At 38.4% G+C, this 21,742-nt stretch overlaps 1 protein-coding gene across 1 annotated transcript in view; it reads right to left on the reverse strand.

The window, feature by feature from the left end:
• The window catches only part of TRIM37 (tripartite motif containing 37), a 146,045-nt gene that overhangs the window by 109,320 nt on the left and 14,983 nt on the right, over positions 1-21,742 (reverse strand). The window contains exons 7-11 of the mRNA XM_005693108.3: positions 21,605-21,728; positions 20,713-20,780; positions 7,158-7,282; positions 1,639-1,689; positions 594-675 (exon numbers count right to left, since the gene is read on the reverse strand). Of these exons, the coding sequence (XP_005693165.2) occupies positions 594-675; positions 1,639-1,689; positions 7,158-7,282; positions 20,713-20,780; positions 21,605-21,728 (450 nt within the window). The remainder of the gene's footprint in view (positions 1-593; positions 676-1,638; positions 1,690-7,157; positions 7,283-20,712; positions 20,781-21,604; positions 21,729-21,742) is intronic.

The following is a 21,742-nucleotide window of genomic DNA, read 5'->3' on the forward strand; positions in this document are numbered from 1 at the left end:
CACTCAATTCTGCTGTTGAACCTAAAACTGCTAAAACTCACGTGAACCTAACTCAATTTTGTTGTTAAACCTAAAATTGCTCTATTCCTGCTATAGGAACTGAGTACACATTTCATCATATCACTGGACCAACCTGCCAATCTGCAGAAAATACACAGGTCCAAAAAACATACTGGAAAGCACCAAGAGAATGCAATCAGCATACATGTGGTTTCTTTGTAACCATTTTCTAAGCAAGAACTTAAAACTTTTTCTAAATATTTTTACTGAAATAAGATTCAATAATATGCCAATGTTTATACTGTTTATACTTAATTCTTTTTTTATAGTTTAGCAATATATCCTATAAATAAATATAAATGTTTCATTCCTTTAATCCCTTTCTCCACTTAAAAAGTGAACCAGTGTATGACATAACCCTGAAAAAACCATCTTGACTTCAAAATTCACGAGAAATAATGAAAAACTTACTGAAGCATATAATTTTACTTATTTTATTCTTTTCTCCACTAAAAAAGTTGAACCAGTGTATGACAGAACCCTGCAAGAAACATCTTGACTTCAAAATTTATGAGAAATAATGGAAAACTTACTGGGTAAACTTTTAACCTCCAACAAAGTCCTGAAACTTGAAGAGGTGGACTGTAAACAGGATCTGCTCGCTGGCGCAGAGTACTAAAGCAAAAGAAAACCAACCAAATCCCCAGATCAAAACTGTTGTGAAGTTTCAACACGCAGAACCAAAACCCAACCACTTATGTTCCTTATTTGATGTCCTAGGCCAGTAAATGAAGGTGACTGAAGAAGTCAAGGTCCACTACTTATGTATATATACAAACATTCTGAAATATAAGAAATTTTAATGATACAGAAATATTCAGCAGTATCTTTTAAGTTTCACATTAAAAAAAAAACCTCTCAATATGTCTTGAATTAAAAACCACTTCAACAAGCAGTTTTTCACCATTAAAGGGGTAAAGAAATGTGGGGAAAATCTGTTTATATTTTAGCAACAAAATTATTACATAAGAAAAAACAAATTAGGCTGGAAGTGGTATAAATTCTCAGCCTGGCCTTAGTCTGTTGTGTTACCACCCCCTTGGCATTTTGTCTTCCCCAGGCAAGACTTCATATTTTCTGTTCCCCACTTCCGTGACGCCCTTTAAGCCAAGTCCCTTTGGATCTTTGTGTTTTAAGATCTTGGCTTTTAATCTTACAGAAAAAGCAGTAAAAGCTAACAGACTTAGCATGCAAGTTACAAAACTTACAAATTTCTTACACTAATGTCCTCTCATCTATAATGTCTCACTTAGGACTGAGATAAATGGGCCCAAATGGACTTCTTCCCACCATTCTTGTTTCTGAGGATGGGTAGGACTCATCAATCTCTGTCATCCCATTCACCTCACTTTATTAACAAAACCTAAGTCGACTGTCTTCTTTTAAAAAAAGGGTTCCATCTCCAACACTAGAGAAGCAAGCTATCCAGAACATATAAAACAACTCTGACAAATGACCTCTGAAACTAACAGAAGCCATGTTTCTCCTAAGACTACACACTGAGCAACGGGAGTTCACTAGGTCTGAACCCAACCAAGGAATAACACCAAAACCACTAAAGTTGTCGAAAACTCTTACCTGAAACTCTCTAAGACAAAAGTAGCCGAATCATACGATGGTACCAATTCACTAAAAAGGAACAAAAACTAAATAAGTTATTTGGCTTATTAAAGTTTAACATTTCGTTCAGTTAAAACAGTCAAGTCTCTCAACAGTATCTTGAAAATTTTATTAGTCTAAAATCAGTCCTTAAGAGCTTCCCAGGTGGCTAAGTGGTATAGAATCTGCCAGTGCTGGAGAAGCAGGAGACACAGGTTCAATCCCTGGGTCGGGAAGATCCCCTGGAGAAGGAAATAGCAACCCACTCCAATATTCTTGCCTGAAGAATCCCCGTGGACACAGGAGTCTGGCAGATTACCGTCCATGGGGTGGCAGAGTCAGATACAACTGCGACTAAGCACAATACATACATGGAAATAGGAGAAGAAAAATATTGGTGCTTAGGCTGGGAACCTGAAGTATGAAACATGTAAATAGTTTTAAAAAATCAAAAAGAAACAAAAGGAAACAATTTTATACTAAATCCCCAAACTTCCTCCTTCAGAACAAATTATGAGGAATACTGACAGACCCTAAATACTTTGATATTATTTACTAGAAAATAAATATTTGCTAGAGTTGGTGATGGACAGGGAGGCCCGGCGTGCTGCAATCCATGGGGTCACAAAGAGTCGGACACGACTGAGCGACTGAACTGAACTGAACTGACTAGAAACTAAAGCTATATAATGTTATCAGTTCAGTTCAGTCACTCAGTCGTGTCCAGCTCTTTGCAACCCCATGGACTGCAGCACACCAGACCTCCTTGTCCATCACCAACTCCCAGAGTTTACTCAAACTCATGTCCATTGAGTCAGTGATGCCATCCAACCACTCATCCTCTGTCGTCCCCTTCTCCTACCGCCTTCAATCTTTCCCAGCATCAGGGTCTTTACAAATGAGTCAGTTCTTTGCATCAGGTGAATGAAGTATTAGAGTTTCAGCTTCAGCATCAGTCTTTCCAATGAATATTCAGGACTGATTTCCTTTAGGATGGACTGGTTGGATCTCCTTGCAGTCCAAGGGACTCTCAAGAGTCTTCTCCAACACCACAGATCAAAAGCATCAATTCTTCAGCGCTCAGCTTTCTTTATAGTCCGACTCTCACATCCATACATGACTACTGGAAAAACCATAGCTTTGACTAGACAGACCTTTGCTGGCCAAGTAATGTCTCTGCTTTTTAATATGCTGTCTAAGTTGGTCATAACTTTTCTTCCAAGGAGCAAGCATCTTTTAATTTCATGGCTGCATCTGAGTTAAATTCACCCATTCCAGTCCATTTTAGTTCTCTGAGGCCTAAAATGTCGATGTTCACTCTTGCCATCTCCTGTTTGACCATTTCCAATTTGCCTTGATTCGTGGACCTGATGTTCCAGGCCCCTATGCAACACTGCTCTTTATAGCACTGGACTTGACTTCTATCACCAGTCACATCCACAACTGGGTGTTGTTTTTGCTTTGGCTCTGTTTCTTCATTCTTTCTAGAGTTATTTCTCCACTGATCTCCAGTAGCATATTGGGCACCTACTGACCTGGGGAGTCCATCTTTCAGTGTTCTATCTTTTTGCCTTTTCATACTGTTCATGGGGTTCTCAAGGCAAGAATACTGAAGTGGTTTGCCATTCCTGTCTCCAGTATATAATGTTATATGAATACATAATCACATAGGGGTCAAGCAAGATGATGAAATTAACAGTTTCTTGGCAAGGCAAGGTTACCTAGGGAACTTTAGTTCCATAGTCTCCCCCAAAGAGAACTAAACTATATCTACAGGAGATAGGCAAAGGGACAGTCCATTCTCCTGCTTTGCTCAGTCGCTTCAGTCATGTCTGACTCTGCAACACTATGGACTGTAGCCCACCAGGCTTTATTTTATGATAAGTGTGTACAGCTAAACAGCTCACATCTTTTTCATAAGCAGATATAAGATATAGTTTGCCTGGAAACTGTATAGCTAGTATCCTACTGTTAAGCACGCCTAATCAGAGCCCTAGGCAGTTGTTCTCGGTTAGAAGACTCACAATCCTCACTCCTAGATTCTTTTGTCCAGTTAATCCTTACTGAGCAACTAACACTAACTACTAACTATATTAATAATATGTTTTTGGCTGTAATTTTGTGCAACTTCTGATCACACAAATATTGGTCAGTTCTCCCACTAAACATCCTTATTAAAAAAAAAAAATCCTTTATAATGTTTACAGACTTCAACCAATTCCCAGCTGCCTGCTGATCTTCATACTTTTCTTCCACCATATCCTTAATATCCACTGTGATATATTTTGTTTTTGTTATTATTGTTTTGTTCTCAGACCAGACTGATGCTGTCATACTTTTAATCAGTCTATAATAGCCAAAGGGCTCGCCAAAACACAAAATAGAGGATGGAGATGACACAGTTAACTTGCAGTCGTGTGAGGCAGAAAGCTTACAAGCTAAAACAAGAAACTGAAAACTGCTCAGTCATATTCAAGTCTTTGCAACTCCATTGACTGTAGCCCACCAAGCTCCTATGTCCATAGAATTTTCCAGGTAAGAACACTGGAGTGGGTAGCCACTCCCTTCTCCAGAGGATCTTCCCAACCTAGGGATAGGATCTGGGTCTCCAACATTGCAGGCGGATTCTTTACTGTCTCAGTCACCAGGGAAGACCAAGTTAAAGCATGTCAGTCGTTCAGTTGTGTCCAACTTTTTGTGACACCATAAACTGTAGCCCACCAGCCTCCTCAGTCCACGGAATTCTCTATGTAAGAATACTGGGTAGCCATTCCCTTCTCCAGGGGATCTTCCAGACCCAGGGATCGAAGCCAGGTCTCCTGCATTGCAAGAAGATTCTGTACCCCTGATCACAAGTTAAAGCATATAGGTCGCTAAAGCTTACTGACCAAGAAGGAACAGTATGGCTCTCACTTGTGGAGAAAAAAATACCATTCAGAGCACAGGGAATAATGATCAATCCTAGGGTACTGTGATGTACTCCTACATACATACAGCTTTTCACTGAAAACTTTTCAGATACATGTAACATTAGCGCTACAGGGAAGCATTAAAACAGGACACATACACTTCCCCTGTCAACAGTGATCACATTTTATTTTATTCCTGCCTCAATCACCTATCTTTTTCACTAAATCATAACTGAAAAAATAAGAACTCTCGACTGTGCTCTCTACTTGTACCCAGCACATGCCTGGGACATAGCTGGCGTTCAAATATTCACTGAATAGATGAAATATTTACAAATATTTGCTGAAAAAATTTTGTAATTTGGTAGAAATATTTGCTCAAAAATTTATTTCTGCATTCTTTATACAAACACACAAAGTCACAGTGACTGCTAAACCATCTATCAATTCTACTACCTTTAACTATTAGTATTTTCACATTATGTTCACTCATTCAGAGGTTATCTACAATCATAATGGTGTTACCATTCTGCCTGCAAATTAGGCACAGGTTTATCTTCTCAAGCTTTTATTTCTATACCTCTTCTATTCTGGTCTTTATGATGACTAGATGTGTCTCACGATGATATCAGTGAAAGTTCATGGAATATGGAGAGGCTAGCCTCAAAACACCTCTAATCTAATAATCTGAAAAATATTGATTTGCAAACCTTTAGCCCAGAAACTTCATCATAACTTAATAAACAAAGGGAAGAACAGTATTAGTATCCATTGTTCCCTTAAGAAAACATACTGGTCAGCTACATAAAAACTAGTTTTCCATCCTAAGTTGACCATTTCCCCCAGAAACTAAAACTCTTTATGGACTGAGAACTGTATTTTCCCTGCTCAGGGAGGACTTAAATGCCCCCAAACAATACAGCCACTCAAATTCCGGTTGAAATGATTTCTCTGCTGACTTCCAAATATAGCAGTGCTTCTCACAGCCTCATATTTTTGTTTATGCACACATATCCTATTCTCATCTGCCCAATGAAATTCTAAGTATCTGTCAAGTTGTTACACAATTCCTTTCCAGGCTATGAAGTCATCTTAACCGCATCAGTATCTAACTAGACTTCATCTTAGAATTTCTGACATAATTGAGTAATAAATACTTGATTTTAATATACAATTTCTACCATTTAATATGGAATATATATCCAGTAAGATTATTACTTCCTATTCCATGTCTCCTATGTAGCACTTACAACAGTGCTGAGCAGAGATGATCCTTAACATTATAAACAACATTAACTGTTTAAGGACCTTTTACTCTACATTGTGGCTTTATCACAAATCATCAACCAATGGGACGTAATCAGTACCCTGAGCTCAAAGCTTAGAAACAAGTACCAATGCTTTGCATACCTAAACTTTCCTCCATAACTTAATATCCATAAATGCTAGACTTTCTTATTTGGCTCTCTCTTCATTGCTGATCTATTCTGCAACACATGAACACCTGCTTCTTCTATACTGTAAATCATAAATTGAGTTTCTAATAAAAATAAGAGTTAAAAGCCAAATTTTCCAGTATGACAGTAAGGTTTATTGGCGAGAGAGAGGACTCTAAAGTGACCTTTTCACAGGGAAAACTCCTTAATTATCAGACTTTAAAAAAAAAAAAAATATTTCTTGGTGGTTTTCTCTTTATAAATGCCTGTCCTACCTCCCCCACCTAACCCCAATGTCAGTTCCTTCTATCATTACCCAAAAAAGAAGGTAGTGAAAGGAAGAGATTATTGGAGTTCTGAGTTCCTTGGGCAATTAGAAAGGAAAAAGAAATCAAAACAATCACTAGATGTGATAGAGACTGAAACTCAAGAAGTCAAGCAGAGTTGCTTGCCTAAGTGGTATTACCATAGGAGTTTACCTCCATCAATGGTTCCTACACTTAAGTGGAGAATTACTCAGGGTGCTCAAGATTATTTCCTAAATATTGTCTCCAGACTATCAGGGAACAAACCTAGGAATTTGCATTTTGGAGAAACACTTCAGCTGGCTCTGATATAGGAGATCCATGTACCCGACTTCGAACTGTAAGAGCGTTTTCCTAATATGTGATATTTATGCCAACACTTGTTATCTTCCACTGGTAATGGGGGAACACTTCAGAAAAGGAATCTTCAAAACCGAAATGGCTGACCACACTATCAAAGAGTTAGCCTTAGAATATTAATGAACATTCTTAGTTGACTCAAATCTATTTTACAGTAGTAAATACCTAGTCCTTTTAATAATATTCAGTGCTTGAACAGTATATAAATGTTATATCTGATTTGTTAATTCACAAAGAAATGGAGACTTGTTGGCCAAGGAGAACTATCTGAGTTCAAGTTGTCCGCAGTAGCATTCTTTCTTTGTTTTTAACTTTTTGGCTGTATAGCATGCAGCATCTTAGTTCCCTAACCAGAGATGGAACCTACACCCCTGCAGGGGAAGGAGCAAGTCTTAACCATTAGACTGCCAGCAAGTCCCCAGTAATAGCATTCTTTTGAAACTAAGTACATTCATTTGCATATAAAGTTAAAAAAAAAAGTGTTGTACCTCGTAAAGTCTGGTGGAACAGGAGTGGTAACAAAGGATGCCATAGGCTTTCGATGAACTTGCTGAAACATCATGAGGATCTCTGAGCTCTTAGATATCAACTCACTCTTACTACAAGACCGCAACTGTGTGAGGAAAAAAAAATGTCTGAATAAACAAAATTATTATGCACTGGCACACCCAAGATCCTTAAAGGAAATGGAAGTTATTTTGGTTATACACTGAAAAGAACGACATGAAGAAAAATACAATGATTCTTTCAAAGTGGGTTTGAAAGTTAAGAATAAGTAAAGGATCTAGGTTTATTGATTCCCATTATAATAGTAAAGTTATTCAGTAAATATATTTGATTTTAATGTATTTTTCTCTCTCTGTATACTGGCATAAATCCAATTCTAAACAACTACAATATATTTGTGTGTCTTATATATGTATATTTTAGAGCGGTAGAGTGAAGCCATTATGTATATAAATGAACAAACCCCTAGAAGTCAATGACCTTCAAACAAGGATTTCTCAAATCACACTCCAGGAAACTGAGAAATAAAAAGTCTTAACCTCTATCAATTTGGGAAAGATTAAGTCAAACTAAAGGTAAAAAGTGAGACATTCAACTTTAGCAAAATCAGCACGGTAGTTAAAAGATACTGATTTTGTACTCAAGCCACCAGTTTAAAGTCCCAGTCCTGCCACACATCAGCTTTGTGGCTTAAGAGCCTGTTGTGTAAAACTGGAGTCATATCTACTGCTGCTTGCTTTGCTAGGTTTGTTACATCAACCATGAAGCTGTGAGACAGCTCTGTAAACACCTGCTATGGGCTGAAGTGTATCCCCTCCCTAAACTCGTATGTTGCAGCCCCAACGACTAGTACCTCAGAATGTAACTACAGTTGGAAAAAAGTCCTTCAGAGGACATAAAGAGAAGGCAGCCATCTGCAAACCAAAGAGAGAGGTCTCAAGGAAAACCAAACCTGCCCATATCTTAATCTTGAACTACCAGCCTCCAGAACATTGAGAAAACACTTTTGTTGTTTAAGCCTCCTAGTCTTTGTTATGGAAGCCCTAGCAAACTAATCGGAGAAGGTAATGGCACCCCACTCCAGTACTCTTGCCTGGAAAATCCCATGGATGGAGGAGCCTGATAGACTGCAGTCCATGGGGTCACAGAGGTCGCAAAGAGTTGGACACAACTGAGCGACTTCACTTTCACTTTCATGCACTGGAGAAGGAAATGGCAACCCACTCCAGTGTTCTTGCCTGGAGAATCCCAGGGACGGGGGAGCTGCCGTCTATGGGGTCGCACAGAGTTGGACACGACTGAAGCGACGTAGCAGCAGCAAACCAATACACTATCAGGTGTCAAATGGATGATATTCGCAAAACCCACTACAACTGGGTTACGTCTTTTAAAAGGTAGTTGCTTACAGTTCACCAAGAATAATATGACTAATTGATATCATGATAAATACCAAAATTTATAACTTTTATTCAACTATTTATTGAATGTATACTATGTGTAGCCCTTTGACCTCATTTCCCCCAAAGGCAGACTTTTAAACAGACATTTTTCATAAGGTTAAGGCAGTTCCTTCTACTCTTAGTTTCCTGAATAATTTGGCAACGAATGAGGATCAAATATAACTGAATGTTATTTTTAAAATTAATATCATTCTAATTATTTTTACTTACATGTTCTTGTGGAACGCCTCCAGTCCCTTGAGTTACAATCAAGTGACTTTTCTGATAATGCAACATTCCTTTGATTAACTCTACCAAGTCTTGCTTTCTTTTAATACATATCCTACTGGTTTTGATTTGCCAGCACTTTAAGATACTGGCATTTCTGTTTGCAACAGAGGTGGGCTTTAACTGTGTTTTCTCACACTGTTCCTAGGCTGACTGGTTATGAAGCTCCTTTTTCGTTCATGTCCTTCTGGCTGCACTGAGACGCTGGATGTCGTGTGCGGGCCTTGTCTACCTGCAACGAGCAGATCTAGTCTCTAGTCGCAATGCACAGGCTTCACATTGCTTCTCTTGTCGAGGAGCATGGGTGCCAGGGTGAGCAGGCTTCAGGAGCTGTGGCACGTGGGCTCTAGAGCACAGGCTCAGTAATTGTGGCACGCAGGCTTAGCTGCCCCATGGCATGTGGAATCTTCCTAGACCAGGGACTAAACCCATATCCCCTTCACTGGCAAGTGGATTCATAACCATTGGACGACCAAGGAAGTCCAATCCATTTACATTTATTATTACGGATAACAGTGTCATCAACTTATGACAATACACAGGATAAAAAGAACACTCAACCCAAAAATTACCAACAAATTTAAAAAAAAAAATCCAACAAAGGAACAAAGAACAGGCAAAACAAAGAAAACAGCAAGATAGCAGATTCAAACTTTACCAAATCAATGAGCACACGAAACATCCCAGCTAAAAGTCAAAGATTGTCAGAAAGGGTTAAAAAATTAGACCCAATTGTATATTGCCTACGAGACACATTTAGGAACAAATACATTAAAAGAAAACCGATGGAATAAGATATCACATGGTAACACTGGTTAAAAGAAAGCTAAAATGACTTTTTATATCAAATAAACTAGATTTGAAAGCAAACAGGTCTTTCACAGTGATAATGGAAACCGTTCATCAGGGGAATATAACAATCTTAGATGTTTATGCTTCCACTAATATGGCTTCAAAATACAATAGAACTGAGGTAATAGACAAATTCTGGGATTATTGCTAAAAATTTGAATACCCCCCTCTCAATAACTGTTTTTATCAAACACGGGAGACAAAAAATCCACAAGGATATAGTACACTAGAACATCAGTATCAACCAACTTTACCTGACATTAGAGACTATCAGAAAAATCCCCAAATATTTGGAACCTAAGTAACATACTTCTGCAGAACCCATGTGTCAAAGAAGTCACAAAGGATTTAAGAATGTGCTTCAAGCAGAAAAGATCTCAAATCAGTAACTCCAGCTTCAATCCTAACATTTTAGGGGAGAAAGGGCAAATTAAACTGAAGACTCTACACATGGACATCACCAGATGGTCAACACCGAAACAGACTGATTATATTCTTTGCAGCCAAAGATGGAGCTCTATACAGTCAGCAAAAACAAGACCAGAAGCTGACTGTGGCTCAGGTCATGAACTCCTTATTGCCAAATTCAGACTTAAATTGAAGAAAGTAGGGGAAACAACTAGACCATTCAGGTATGACCTAAAGCAAATCCCTAACGATTATTATTCCTAACAGTGGAAGTGAGAAATAGATTTAAGGGACTAGATCTGATAGAGTGCCTGATATACTATGGACAGAGGTTCATGACACTGTACAGGAGACACGGAGCAAGACTATCCCCAAGAAAAAGAAATGCAAAAAAGCAAAATGGCTGTCTGAGGAGACCTTACAAATATCTGTGAAAAGAGAAGGCAAAAGCAAAGGAGAAAAGGAAAGATATTCCCATTTGAATGCAGAGTTTCAAAGAATAGCATGGAGAGATAAGAAAGCCTTCCTCAGTGATCAGAGCAAAGAAATAGAGGAAAACAACAGAATGGGAAAGACTACAGATCTCTTCAAGAAAATCAGATACCAAGGGAACACTTCATGCAAAGAAAGGCTCGATAAAGGACAGAAATGGTGGACCTAACAGAAGCAGAAGATATTAAGAAGAGATGGCAAGAATACACAGGAGAACTGTACAAAAAAGATCTTCAAAACCCAGATAATCACGATGATGTGATCACCCACCTAGAGCCAGACATCCTGGAATGTGATGTCAAGTGGGCCTTAGGAAGTATCACTAGGAACAAAGCTAGTGGAGGCAATGGAATTCCAGCTGAGCTATTTCAAATCCTAAAAGATGATGCTGTGAAAGTGCTGCACTCAATATGCCAGCAAATTTGGAAAACTCAGCAGTGGCCACAGGACTGGAAAAGGTCAGTTTTTATTCCAATCCCTAAGAAACGCAATGCTAAACAATGCTCAAACTACCACACAATTGCACTCATCTCACACGCGAGCAAAGTAATGCTCAAAATTCTCCAAGCCAGGCTTCAACAGTATGTGAACCGTGAACTTCCAGATGCTCCAGCTGGTTTTAAAAAAGGCAGAGAAACCAGACATCAAATTGCCAACATTCGCTGGATCATAGAAAAAGCAAGAGATGTCCAGAAAAAACATCTATTTCTGCTTTACTGACTATGTCAAAGTCTTTGACTGTGTGGACCACAAGGAACTATGGAAAATTCTTCAAGAGATGGGAATACCAGACCACCTGACCTGTCTCTTGAGAAATCAGGAAGCAACAATCAGAGCTAGACATGGAACAACAGACTGGTGCCAAATCAGGAAAGGCAAGGCTGCATATTGTCATCGTACTTACTTAACTTATATGCAGAGTACATCATGAGAAACACTGGGCTGAATGAAGCACAAGCTGGAATCAAGACTGCTGGAAGAAATATCAATAATTTCAGATATGCAGATGACACCACCCTTATGGCAGAAAGTGAAGAAGAACTAAAGAGTCACTTGATAAAAGTGAAAGAGAGCGAAAAAGTTGGCTTAAAGCTCAACATTCAGAAAACAAAGATCATGGCACCTGGTCCCGTCACTTCACAGCAAATAGACGGAGAAACAGTGCAAACAGTGTCAGACTTTATTTGGGGGGGGCTCCAAAATCACTGCAGATGGGGACTGCAGCTATGCAATTAAAAGACACTTGGTCTTTGGAGGAAAAGCTATAACCAACCTAGACAGCATATTAAAAAGCAGAGACATTACTTTGCCAACAAAGATCCATTCAGTCAAGCCTATGGTTTTTCCAGTAGTCATGTATGGATGTGAGACTTGGACCATTAAGAAAGCTGAGCACTGAAGAACTGATGCTCTTGAACTGTGGTGTTGGAGAAGACTCTTGAGAGTCCCTTGGACTGCAAGGAGATCCAACCAGTCCATCCTAAAGGAAATCAGTCCTGAATATTCATTGGAAGGACTGATGCTGAAGCTGAAACTCCAATAGTTTGGTCACCTAATGCGAAGAACTGACTCACTGGAAAAGACCTTGATGTTGGGAAAGACTGAAGGACTCCAGGAGGAGAGGGGGACAACAGAGAATGAGATGATTGGAGGGCATCACCAACTAAATGGACATGAGTTTGGATGGACAGGGAAGCCTGGTGTGCTGCAGTTGATGGGGTCACAAAGAGTCAGACATGACTGAGCGATTGAACTGAACTGAACTGAAGCAAAAGAAAGATAATAATTGAATCAAAATAAAAATCAACAGAATTTAAAGCAAAAAGACAACAGAGAAAAAACAAAATCACTACTTAGTTGAAGGATAATAAGAGGCTATTATTAATTTTATGCCAATAAATTCAGCAAATTCAAATGAAAGGGAATAACTCCCTGAAAGACACAAACTATGAAAGCTCATTCAAGACGAAGGCAATATGAACTGCCCTATTTTTTTTTTTTTTGGCCATATTGTGAGGAATGCATGATCTTACTTTCCCAACCAGGGATCGAATTTGTACTCCCTGCAGTGGAAGCATGGGGATCTTAAACACTGGACTGCTAGGGAGGTCACAAAAACTGCCTTGCATCTATAAAGAAACTGAAAACTTCCTGTATTCTTTCTTTCCACAAAGAAAACAAGATTCAAATGGCTTCACTGGTGTATTCTAGCAAACACCTAAGAAAGAAACATTACCAGTTCTACACAACTTCTTCCAAAACACTGAAGAGGGCATAACTTAAAACTCACCAATCTCCAAAATATACAAACAGCTTGTGGAGCTCAATATTAAAAAAACAACCAACCAAAACATCAGTGCAAGACCTAAACAGTCATTTCTCCAAAAACAACATAGGAGGTGGCCAACAGGCATGAGAAAAGATCCTCAACATCAGTAATTATTAGAGAAATGCAAATAAAAACCACAATGAGGTATCACCCATATATGTGGAATCTAAAGAAATGGTGCAGATGGACCTTGCTGCGGGCAAAAATAGAGACAGACGTAGAGAACAGATGTGTGAACACCAGTGGCAGGGGACACGAGGCAGGAGGTTAGGACTGATACATGTGTCTGTATAACAGCTGGGAACCTGGTTCATAGCACAGGGAGCTCTGCTCCATGCTCTGTGGTGACCCAGATGGGAGGGAGGTCCAAGAGGGAAGGGGTATATGTGTACATATAGTGGACTCACCTCGCTGTGCAGCAGAATCTAATGCAACACTGTACAGCAACTATATCCCCAAAATAATAATAATAATGGGGGAAAAAACTCTTTTATCTTCAAAAATTCTGAAATACCAAAAAATCCAACAATGTGAAAATCTTGTGCCCTGAAAAGTTACAAAACACTGCTGAAATAAATGGAGTCTTCTTCATGAAACAGACTCAGTATTGTTAAAATGCCACATCTCCCCAAGTAGCTATATAGATCCACTGTAATTCCAACCAAACCCCAAAACATGGGACTTCCTGGTTGTCCAGGGGTTAAGAATCTGCCTGCCAGTAGAGGGGGCTCAAGTTCTAACCCTAGTCAGGAAACTAAGCTCCCACGTGCCATAAGCCCACACTCGGCGACTACTGAGCCCACCTGCAGCAACTAAGACTCAAAACAGCTAAAAAAAATAAGTATTAAAGAAAAAAAACAAAAAAACAATTTCTTTGTAGAAATGTTAATCTCTTTATAAAGTTGAATCTAAAGTTCATATGACGATAAAATTTTTTTTTTTAAAGGAAGCGCAAAGTTAGAGAGTTAACACTTTTTGTTGTGGTTCAGTTGCTAAGTCATATCTGACTCTGCAAGCCCATGGACTGTTAGCATGCCAGACTTCCCTGTTTTTCACTATCTCCCAGAGTTTGCTCAAACTCGCCTCCATCAAGTCAGGGATACCATCCAACCATCTCATCCTCTGTCACCTTCTTCTCCTTCTGCTCACAATCTTTCCCAGCATCAGGGTCTCTTTCAATGAGTTGGCACTTCACAGCAGCTGGCCAAAATATTGGAGCTTCAGCTTCAGCACCAGTCCTTCCAATGAATATTGAGGGTTGATTTTATTATAAAAAGCAACAGTAATCTTTTCATATCTTTTTACTTTTTATTTTGTTATTTATTACTTTATTTATTTTTTATTACTTTTACTTACTTTTTATTTACTTTTATTTTTATTACTTTATTATTTTATTATTACTTTATTTTATTATAAAAAGCAACAGTAACCTTAATCCTTTTACTTTTTACAACACTATTATAAAAAGCAAAAGCAACAGTGCAGTGGTGGCATAAATCAAATGAGTAAGTAACGTATATATGGATTAATTTTTGAAAAAGATGCAAAGGCAATTCAGTAAAGAAAGTCTGGCCTTCAACAAATGGTGCTAGAACAACTGGATGGTCACATACATGTACAAATTAAAACAAAAAGACTATCCTGGATCCATACCTCATACACAAAAAATAGATCCAAATGGATCACAGTCCTCAATATGAAGCCCAAAATTATAAAACTTCTGGAAGAAAACATATGAGAAAACATTTGTGATCTTGGGCTAGGAAAAGATTTCTTAGCTATTACAGCAGAAGAACAAACTGATAAATTGTATTTCATTAAAATTTAAAACTTCCCTTCAAAAGACACTTCTAAGAGAATGAAAAGACAAGCCATAGACTTGAAGGAAATCTTTGCAAAGCACCTATCTAATAAAGAACTTAGATCTTGTTTTCTATATAAAGAGGTCTCAAAACTCAGTAAGAAAACAAACAAGGCAATAAAATGATGGCCAAAAGATCTGAATAACAACAAAAAGATCTGAACAGATACCTCAACAAAGAAGATACATGGATGACACATAAATTCAAGAAAGGAGGCTTAGCATCATTAGTCACAAGGCAACTGTAAACTATTCAGTTCAGTTCAGTTCAGTTCACTCGCTCAGACGTGTCCGACTCTTTACAACCCCATGAACTGCAGCACGTCAGGCCTCCCTGTCCATCACCAACTCCTGGAGTTCACTCAAACTCACGTCCATCGAATTGGTGATGCCATCCAGCCATCTCATCCTCGGTCGTCCCCTTTTCCTCCTGCCCTCAATCCCTCCCAGCATCAGAGTCTTTTCCAATGAGTCAACTCTTTGCATGAGGTGGCCAAAGTATTGGAGTTTCAGCTCTAGCATCATTCCTTCCAAAGAACACCCAGCGCTGATCTCCTTTAGAATGGACTAGTTGGATCTCCTTGTAGTCCAAGGGACTCTCAAGAGTCTTCTCCAACACCACAGTTCAAAAGCATCAATTCTTCGGTGCATCTGCAAATCTGAGGTTATTGATATTTCTCCCGGCAATCTTGATTCCAGCTTGTGCTTCTTCTAGACCAGCATTTCTCACGATGTACTCTGCATATAAGTTAAATAAGCAGGGTGACAATATACAGCCTTGACGTACTCCTTTTCCTATTTGGAACCAGTCTGTTGTTCCATGTCCAGTTCTAACTGCTGCTTCCTGACCTGCATATAGGTTTCTCAAGAGGCAGATCAGGTGGTCTGGTACTCCCATCTCTTTCAGAATTTTCCAGTTTATTGTGATCCACACAGTCAAAGGCTTTGGCATAGTCAATAAAGCAGAGATGTTTTTCTGGAACTCTCTTGCTTTTTCGATGATCCAGCAGATGTTGCCAATTTGATCTCTGGTTCCTCTGCCTTTTCTAAAACCAGCTTGAACATCTGGAAGTTCACAGTTCACGTATTGCTGAAGCCTGGCTTGGAGAATTTTTAGGTTGGTGCAAAAGTAATTGCGGTTTTGTATTGTTAAACTTTATCATCTGATATTGGAATACATTCTTAAATAAATGTCATTATGCTACACATCACTTTAATGCTCATTTTTCGTTTTTTGGTTTGTTTTTTTTTGCTAATGATTTATTGCAGTTTATATTTATTTTAGACTACAGAAATGATGTCAGACAAAAAGCAAATTTGAGTGATTTTTTCATTCGAGTTCAAAACGGGTCATGTTATAAAGCATTAGAGACAATTTGCAAGGTCAACAAGACATTTGGCCAAGGAACTGCTAACGAATGTACAGAGCAGCAGTGGTTCAAGAAGTTTTGCAAAGGAGATGAGAGCTTTGAAGATGAGGAGCATGGGTGGCCAGCGATCGGAAGGTGACAACAATCAATTGAGAGCAACCACCAAAGCTGATCTTACAGCTACAAGAGAAGCTGCTAAAGAATTCAGCGTTTACTATTCTATAGTCATTTGGCATTTGAAGCAAATTGGAAAGGTGGAAAAGCTTGATAAGTGCGTGCCTCATGAACTGACCTTAAATCAAAATAATGGTCGTTTTTGAAGTGTTGTCCTCTCTTATTCTATGTAACAACGAACCACTTCTCAGATTGCAATGTGCGACGAAAAGTAGATTTTATACAACTGGCAATGACCAGCTCAGTGGGTAGACTGAGAAGCTCCAAAGGACTTTCCAAAGTCAAACTTGCACCAAAATGAGATCACGGTCACTTGTTTGGCGGTCTGCTCCCAGTCTGACTCACCACAAGTTTCTGAATCCCAACAAAACCACTACATCTGAGATGTATGCTCAGCAAAATGATGAGAAGCACCAAAACCCGCAATGATACAGCCAGCACTGGTAAACAGAATGGGTCCAATTCTTCTCCAGAACAATGCTGACTGCACATCACACAACCAACGCTTCAAAAGTTGAATGAACTGGGCTATGAAGTTTTGCCTCATCCACCATATTCACCTGACCTCTTGCCAACCAACTACCACTTCTTCAAACATCTTGACAACTTTTTGCAGGGAAAATGCTTCCTCAACCAACAGAAGGCAGAAAATGCTTTTCAAGAGTTCGTTGAATACTGAAGCACAGATTTTTACACTAGAGAAATAAACAAACTTATTTCTTGTTGGCAAAAATGTGCTGATTGTAATGGTTTCTATTTTAATTAATAAAAACGTGTTTGAACCTAGTTATAATGATTTAAAAATCACGGTCTGAAACTGCAATTACCTGTGTCCCAACCTAATAAAACAATAATGAAATATTATTACACTTCTATGAGAACACCTCAAATTAAAGACTGACTATATCACCCGTTAACAAGAATGTAAAGAAACTAGTACTCTCAAAGACTACTGACAGAAATATAAATGATACAATTTCTTCAGGAAAATAGATGGCATTTATTAAAACCTGCATCATATATCTACTATTCAATCTTAGGTGGACCCAAGAGAAAAGGAAATATATGTCCATGTAGATTTGTAAATGAATCTTCATTGCCACTTTATTTGTAAAAGTCAAAACCAGAAAGCAAATCAAGGAGAATGGATACACGTCGATCTATGGTTGAATCTCTTTGCTATTCACCTGAAACTATCACAACATTGTTAACTGGCTATATGCCAATAGAAAAAAAAAAAAAGCAGCAGTGAAACAAATGACCATAAATAGTTGAATGGAAAAACAAATTGTGGCATACACATACAGTGGAATACTACTCAGCAATTAAAAAGGAAAGAACTGTTGATACATGTGATCCACACAGTCAAAGGCTTTAGCATAGTCAATAAAAAGAGATGGGAATACCAGACCACCTGATCTGCCTCTTGAGAAACCTGTATACAGGTCAGGAAGCAACAGTTAGAACTGGACATGGAACAACATACTGGTTCCAAATAGGAAAAGGACTACGTCAAGGCTGTGTATTTTCACCCTGATTATTTAACTTACATGCAGAGTACATCATGAGAAACGCTCGGCTGGAAGCAGCACAAGCTGGACTCAAGATTGCCGGAAGAAATATCAATAACCTTAGATCTGCAGATGATACCACCCTTATGGCAGAAAGGGAAGAAGAACTAAAGAGCCTCTTGATGAAAGTGAAAGAGGAGAGAGAAAAAGTTGGCTTAAAGCTCAATATTCAGAAAACTAAGATCATGGCACCCAGTCCCACCATTTCATGGGAAATAGATGGGGAAACAGTGGCTGACTTTTATTTTTCTGGCTCCAAAATCACTGCAGATGGTGATTGCAGCCATGAAATTAAAAGACGCTTGCTCTTTGGAAGGAAAGTTATAACCAACCTAGACAGCATATTAAAAAGCAGAGACATTACTCTGTCAAAAAAGGTCCGTCTAGTCAAGGCTATGGTTTTTCCTGTGGTCATGTATGGATGTGAGAGTTGGCCTATAAAGAAAGCTGAGTGCCGAAGAATTGATGCTATTGAAATGTGGTGTTGGAGAAGACTCTTGAGAGTCCCTTGGACTGCAAGGAGATCCAACCAGTCCATCCTAAAGGAGATCAGTCCTGGATGTTCATTAGAGGGCCTGATGTTGAAGCTGAAACTCCAATACTTTGGCCACCTGATGCAAAGAGTTGACTCATTTGAAAAGACCCTGATGCTGGGAAAGATTGAGGGCAGGAAGAGAAGGGGACGACAGAGGATGAGATGGTTAGATGGCATCACCGACACAATGGACATGGGCTTGGGTGGACTCCAGGAGTTGGTGATGGACAGGGAGGCCTGGCCTGCTGCAATCCACGGGGTCACAAAGAGTCAGACACGACTGAGCGACCGAACTGAACTGACTGATTGATACATGAATGAACTATAAAATAATGCTGAGTAAAAGAAATCAAACATAAAACGTGTGTGCTGTGCTTTGTCCCTCAGTCGTGTCCAACTCTTTGTGCCCACATGGACTACAGCCTGCCAGGCTCCTCAGTCCATGGGATTCTCTGGGCAAGAATACTGGAGTGGGTTACCATGCCCTCCTCCAGGGGATGTTCCCAACCCAACGATCGAGCCTAGGTCAGATACCAATTGTATTAAACACCAGAAAAGGCAAATTTATCTATGACAGAAAGTAGATTGGGGGTTACCTGGAGAGGGAAGTATTGGAAGAAGCAGAATCAGAGTTTATAAAGAGGTACAGAGAATTTTGGAGGAATAAACTTACTATTGTGACTATGGTAATGGTTCCACAGGGGTATACATTTGTCAAAACTTACAAATTGCACACTTTAAATACATGCAGCTTATTTTTTTGGTCACTTATCCTTCAACAACACTGTTAAAAGAAAAAAAAAAGTGCTCAGATCCTCAGATCCCACCCCTACTTCACTACACGTGGTTTAAAAAATATGTCCCATCATTCCAGCAGATGGCTATTTGACTATTCTCTGGAGAGAAAAATCTCTGTTCTCTAGAACAACATGCACAATTAAGAACTGGAATACAGGGGAATTTCCTGGCAGGCCAGTAGTTACAGTAGTTAAGACACCATGCTTTCACTGCCAACATCCCACATTCAATCCCTGCTCAGTAAAGTAAGACTCCGCAAACGACGCAGCATGAAACACTGAAGAGAAAAACAAGAATATATAAATAAATATTTATGTACTGAATTCTACCAAACTGTCAATCAAGTGTAAAGATTGAATAAACATATTTTCAGATATGTAGTCTCAAAAAATTTATTCTGATTACTCTTTCATAAAAGCCAGAGGAAGTGTGATTCCAAAACAAATGTGTAAATCAAGAGCAGGAAGCCATGGAAATCAGGAAACACAGGGTTTAACCTAAAACAGAAATGAAGGGAATCCCCAGGATGATAATTAAGAGAACAATCGCATGAGACAGCTGTGTATCACAAGAATTAAAGAATGTTAAAAACCAAATTCAAGACAGATAAATATATCAAATGTCTATACATTTAATTCATTTTATTTATTCATTCACTATAGACTTTATCCCCACCTACCCTGAATCTAAAATTATAAAGTCCTTGAGGACAGATTTTTTTTCTTTTTGCCATTTTGTTCACTGCTGTGTTCTAAGCATCTAAAACAACGCCTACTACCTATCTGGTATTGAATAAAAATGTTCTTCATAAATAAAAATGCTAAGTTTAGCCTAAGGATCACAACATGTTAGTAATTGGCAATAATTTTGTATCTTGAAGTCACCAATTAAGTCAATGTCAGAAGACTTTAATCTATAGATTTTGATTCATATTGACTATTCTCCATAAAAATAATTCCATTTTTGCAAAAACAAAATAAATCTTATTTTACTGGGACTTCCCTGGTGGTGCAGTGGTTAATAATCTGCCTCACAGTACAGGGAACACAGGTTTGATTCCTGTCTTAGGAACTAAGATTCCACATGCCACAGAGTAACCAACCTGCCGGCTGGACTACTGACTCTGCACACCACAACTAGAGAATCTATGTGACCAGATCCCACACGACGCAACTAAGACTCAACACAACCAACACATAAATATTTTTTTAAAAATCTTTTTTACCTTGTTCCCAAACATGATGCAGAAACTGAATCAGCTGATTCCTATTTCATAAAAATCCCAAGTATAACACACAGATACACAGATCTTTGACCTTACATAAACTGTCAGAAAACAACAAAACCAAAAAACTTTTCAACTACATGAACAAAAAAAAGGATAAAGACTTTATCTCATGTCATTTAATATTCCATTACCTGATGCTCTACTTCCTGAACTAAGGATTCCAACAGTTCTGTTTCTTGTGTCAGAGATGTCTTCTGACCTATTTAAAAACAGCAAAAGATGAACATTCAGGCTCGTTATTGGTTCGAAAATGAAATTAACTTTAATTGAACATATTCAATAAGAAATCAATCTCAAGTAAGCAAAACGTCTTCATTATAGCTATCTTAAAAAATTTCTCAGAATTTTAACTACAGTATTTTTGAAAAGAGGATTTCAGAACCAACACTAACTACAGTAACAGACAAAATGCAATGTAATTCTATTAAATCCTTCTAAGAAATATATGACGACAAATACTCTGTAATGAAATTAATGTTATTGCTTCTTAAGGAATATAAAGATGTACAAAAGTATTTAATCAATCAACCATTCTGAAATAATTCCTCACCCCAAATTTAAGAGCAGCCTAAAAAGAAGAATGTAGTAAGTGGACCATTTGTATATTAAATGTCAGCAAGAGGTATGTTCTTTGAATAAAAAGAAACCTATGAAAAAGAATGCCCAGAGAGGAAAACAGTCTCAAAGAAGCTGGAAACATGGAGGGATAAATGAATTATTATTATAGTAAAGGAAGAAAGAAACTGCTTTACATGATAAAGGAAAAAAGATAATAGTACAGGCATACTTGCCAAATCAGACCATTTTCTTTGTAAATCACAAAGTCTGAGGAGCTGGAAGCATATCTCATGATGTTAGCAGAAATCATATCAATTTGGTGTAATGTTAACTGACACAAGGGAACAATTAATAGAAGAATTCTTTTTTAAAGCGATCTTTCCCCAACCTATAACTTATCAACTTTTGCTCTTCTAAGACAAATCTCAAGGAGGTTCAAAGCCCCACATACACAAGAAAACTCACCCATCAGTGTTATCAGCTTATTCTTCAGCTGTGTGTCTAACCGTGCAATCATCATCTCCACTGCATTTCTGATTTCCCGAACACGCTCATCTTTTGCATTTCTTACAGCTTCTACATTTCTTTCCTAGAAAATAAACA

The sequence above is a fragment of the Capra hircus genome, chromosome 19 (assembly GCF_001704415.2).
Source record: "Capra hircus breed San Clemente chromosome 19, ASM170441v1, whole genome shotgun sequence".
NCBI classification, from domain to species: Eukaryota; Metazoa; Chordata; class Mammalia; order Artiodactyla; family Bovidae; genus Capra; species Capra hircus.